At 40.1% G+C, this 4,043-nt stretch overlaps 1 protein-coding gene across 1 annotated transcript; it reads left to right on the top strand.

The window, feature by feature from the left end:
- Positions 1-1,134: 1,134 nt before the first annotated feature.
- On the top strand, positions 1,135-2,100 carry LOC100970443 (olfactory receptor 10S1). The gene has a single exon (XM_003819955.2). The coding sequence runs from the start codon at positions 1,135-1,137 to the stop codon at positions 2,098-2,100; it is 966 nt and encodes a 321-aa protein (XP_003820003.2).
- Positions 2,101-4,043: the final 1,943 nt, after the last annotated feature.

The raw sequence follows: 4,043 nt of genomic DNA, 5'->3' as shown, positions 1-4,043 counted from the left end.
AATTGAGGAGATGAGGCAAATAGCATCCCTGGATAACAGGAGTTTCTTAGGGGATTGCAGAAGATAAAGATTGTTTTCATGATAATGGAAATAGTTTATAGATAATTCTGAATGTAGGACAGAGATACACTTTATATCTCAGGCACTAGGGAACAGTAAGAAACGATATATTCGAATTTTTTTAAGAAAACTGGCACAAAAAAGTTGAATACTGAATCATTTGGTATATCAGGGAGTAAGTAAGAGATGGGACATAAAACCATTGTGAAAATCTAGGTGTAAAATATGAAGAGGCGGGGTTAGGTAAAATCCACAGGAATTGAAGAGACAACAGGGAAAAAAAGCAGTTTAAGGAAATTTTTCACCTAATGCAACATTGGTTAGGCTAATGAGGTGAAAGATGGAAGAATCAAAGAGAACTCTTTAAATCTCAATTACAGTCCAGTGGAAAGGCTCAACAAGAAAGGAAAAGGCAAACAATTCCCCAAATTTTGAAACAGAGCTTTACAGGAAGAACACAAAATGTATAGAAAAAATTGTCCTGATAATTATTCAGTCTATTCTCCAAGCCTCAATTGTTACACACTTGAGGATTGTGGGTAACTGAAATTCCAAAGAACTCCTCTGGGTGAGTAATGGGTGGGGCTGGCTGTGTTTCTGGCTGATGTAATAGCACCAAAACTCTAGGCAAGTCTCACCTGAAAATAGGATGCGTCTCCCTGATGACACAGCAATAAGAACCTGCCTTTCTACATCTACAGCATGGCAGGGTACACAGAGTAGGAGGGCAGAGGCATCACAATTCTGGAATATTTGCAAAAAATACTCATTGGGAGTAGGATTTATAATCCCTATTTTTATTGCCATTATTTAGGGAGTGCATTTCTGCAAATAATTCTTACAGTCCTTTATATACCTCACCAAAACTGCAGATGTTGTATTGAAAGATTCATTATGAAGAAATAAACAGCAAGGAAGCACTAGACTAGAGCAGAACAAAACTGTAAGATGAACTTGTACATCTTTCTCTTGCTTACTGGGTAAGACCAAGGTGGTGTGGCTTGATGGATAATGACATCTCAGGAAAGGGATACAGCTATTTATTCCGTTAATGTCAGTTTTGTTGCAAAGGGGATGACTAGCCGCTCTGTGTGTGAGAAGATGACCATGACAACGGAGAACCCCAACCAGACTGTGGTGAGCCACTTCTTCCTGGAGGGTTTGAGGTACACAGCTAAACATCCTAGCCTCTTCTTCCTCCTCTTCCTCCTCATCTACAGCATCACTGTGGCTGGGAATCTCCTCATCCTCCTAACTGTGGGCTCTGACTCTCACCTCAGCTTACCCATGTACCACTTCCTGGGGCACCTCTCCTTCCTGGATGCCTGTTTGTCTACAGTGACAGTGCCCAAGGTCATGGCAGGCCTGCTGACTCTGGATGGGAAGGTGATCTCCTTTGAGGGCTGTGCCGTACAGCTTTATTGCTTCCACTTTCTGGCCAGCACTGAGTGCTTCCTGTACACAGTCATGGCCTATGACCGCTATCTGGCTATCTGTCAACCCCTGCACTACCCAGTGGCCATGAACAGAAGGATGTGTGCAGAAATGGCTGGAATCACCTGGGCCATAGGTGCCACGCACGCTGCAATCCACACCTCCCTCACCTTCCACCTGCTCTACTGTGGGCCTTGCCACATTGCCTACTTCTTCTGCGACATACCCCCTGTCCTAAAGCTCGCCTGTACAGACACCACCATTAATGAGCTAGTCATGCTTGCCAGCATTGGCATCGTGGCTGCAGGCTGCCTCATCCTCATCGTTATTTCCTACATCTTCATCGTGGCAGCTGTGTTGTGCATCCGCACAGCCCAGGGCCGGCAGCGGGCCTTCTCCACCTGCACTGCCCACCTCACTGGGGTGCTCCTGTACTACGTGCCACCTGTCTGTATCTACCTGCAGCCTCGCTCCAGTGAGGCAGGAGCTGGGGCCCCTGCTGTCTTCTACACAATCGTAACTCCAATGCTCAACCCATTCATTTACACTTTGCGGAACAAGGAGGTGAAGCATGCTCTGCAAAGGCTTTTGTGCAGCAGCTTCTGAGAGTCTACAGCAGGCAGCCCAACCCCATAGTCTGTGCTATCAAAACTCACAATTTGCCTGCCAGGAAAGCAACTATTCATATCTCAAATCATTCAGGTGGAAATCAGAATAACTGAGTTGCAACTCAGTCACACACTTTCCCCCAGCTTTGGCCAAATGGTCTACCTCACTCTCTCCCTTGCAAACACTTCATCTAGAAAATGAGGAGACTGGATTAGATGATGTCTAGAGTCTCTCCAAAATCTATGTTCTATGGTTCAGAGGTATGTGAAATGCTATTCATATCCTCATTTGTATTAGTAAATGATTGTTTTACTTTTTATGAAATAACTTTATTAAATACATACAGAATACTGTAAACAAAAATATAAAAGGCAATGAAAAAACCTTTGTATATGTATTTCCCAGCTTAGAAACCACATTTTTTAAAATGATAAAATACAAGGAGAAAAGTGATTGTCCAAGGTGACTTAGAAAGTGACATTTTCTTTATTCTCCCACTCATGGTAGTATATACTTAAGGCCACACTGAGAGATAGAAATAACATGGGTTTTGGTGTCAATTGAACCTACCAGTATTCTAATACTGATCCAACCAGCTCTAGTTGTAGAATTTTGTACAGATGTCATAATTGGAGTTTTAGTCTCCACTTTTAAGAGTAAGATTTAAAATAATTGCTTTGTAGGATATTATGAGGTCTAAATAAAATAATTATATTAAGTGTCATGTAAAATAGGTGCTCATGTTGCTTACCAAGCTGGTTGAAGAAATCAAAGAGAGCTTATGATACAAGCTAAGGTTCAAATTGTTTCTGAAGGATTAGCAAGGTTTTAATATCTTCATTGAGTTTATAGGGCAACTACAAAAGAAAGGGCATTTCTAGACTTCAAAATTATAAAAGATAACTCAAGGTTTTAGTTAAACCAGCTTACCATACAAGAGGAAGGAGTTGTGTTGTATTCACCTAACCTATTCTATAAAATGGAAATGTCCTTGAACGCCAATCTAAAGAATTCAGATTATGCCCTAGGCATCCTACCTGTTTACTTTTCCTCCTCCTTGTCATCTATAGAAATACCTTTATCCTGAGAAGCCACTTCTTTAAATGCTAAACCATGAGATAAATTAGAAAAGAGAGACAAAAAAAGGAGAAATGGTAGAATGGCCAGTTAATAAACTATTATAACATCAGAGACATAAGATAATAAAAGTATTGCTAAACCTAGATGAAGAGACACTTTATAGAATTAGATCAGAAGTGTTTTGAAGAGAAAAAATTATAAGACTATTAGAATGGGAATCATAATTATAATCATTTTTGACATATGTATGTACAAGGCACTGTACTAGTTGCTTGGTCTGTATTAATCCTCCTAAGAAATATATTTTGCAGCAATATTTTTATTGTTATTAATGATATACAGATAAAGTAAGATAAAATAACTTTTACCAGGCCATGCCAACCATAATAGTTAAAGCCAGGATTTCAACTCAAATCTGTATGTCTTCAAAGACTACACATTTCAATTAGACAATAGTACTTTAGAGATAATCAAATCCCACCCCATTTTTTACCCAATATATTAGAGGTCTCAAAATCCTTTTAGTCTTTTAATAGAGGCACTTTTTGAGATAAGGATTCCTTGGCCTTTGAATAGTGCCTATTCCACTGTAAATGCAGAAACTGAACCTAGCATTCATGGAAAGAAAAAAGAGAGAGAGAGAGAAAGAAATGCAGTGAAGATGCAGCATTCATCCAGAACTCAGAGCTGTTCTCCCTTGTTCTAGTATCTCAGAGGCACTGATGTATCTCTAGGAAGTAGCTCAGGCAAACTCATCATTCCTGTTAGAGTAGACTTGAAGTGAAGGTGGAATGTATGAGAGTCAAACGTAGAATGGGAGATGGTGTTCAAACAAGCTATGGTCTTAGAGTCTTACAGCA

Source organism: Pan paniscus, chromosome 9, assembly GCF_029289425.2.
Source record: "Pan paniscus chromosome 9, NHGRI_mPanPan1-v2.0_pri, whole genome shotgun sequence".
Lineage (NCBI taxonomy): Eukaryota > Metazoa > Chordata > Mammalia > Primates > Hominidae > Pan > Pan paniscus.
The sequence above is the reverse complement of the archived record's forward strand: the minus strand, read 5'-3'. Positions and strand labels throughout refer to the sequence as shown.

Excerpts from the sequence above, each read along its gene's own strand:
- LOC100970443 (XM_003819955.2), top strand. The coding sequence starts at position 1,135 with ATGACTAGCCGCTCTGTGTGTGAGAAGATGACCATGACAACGGAGAAC.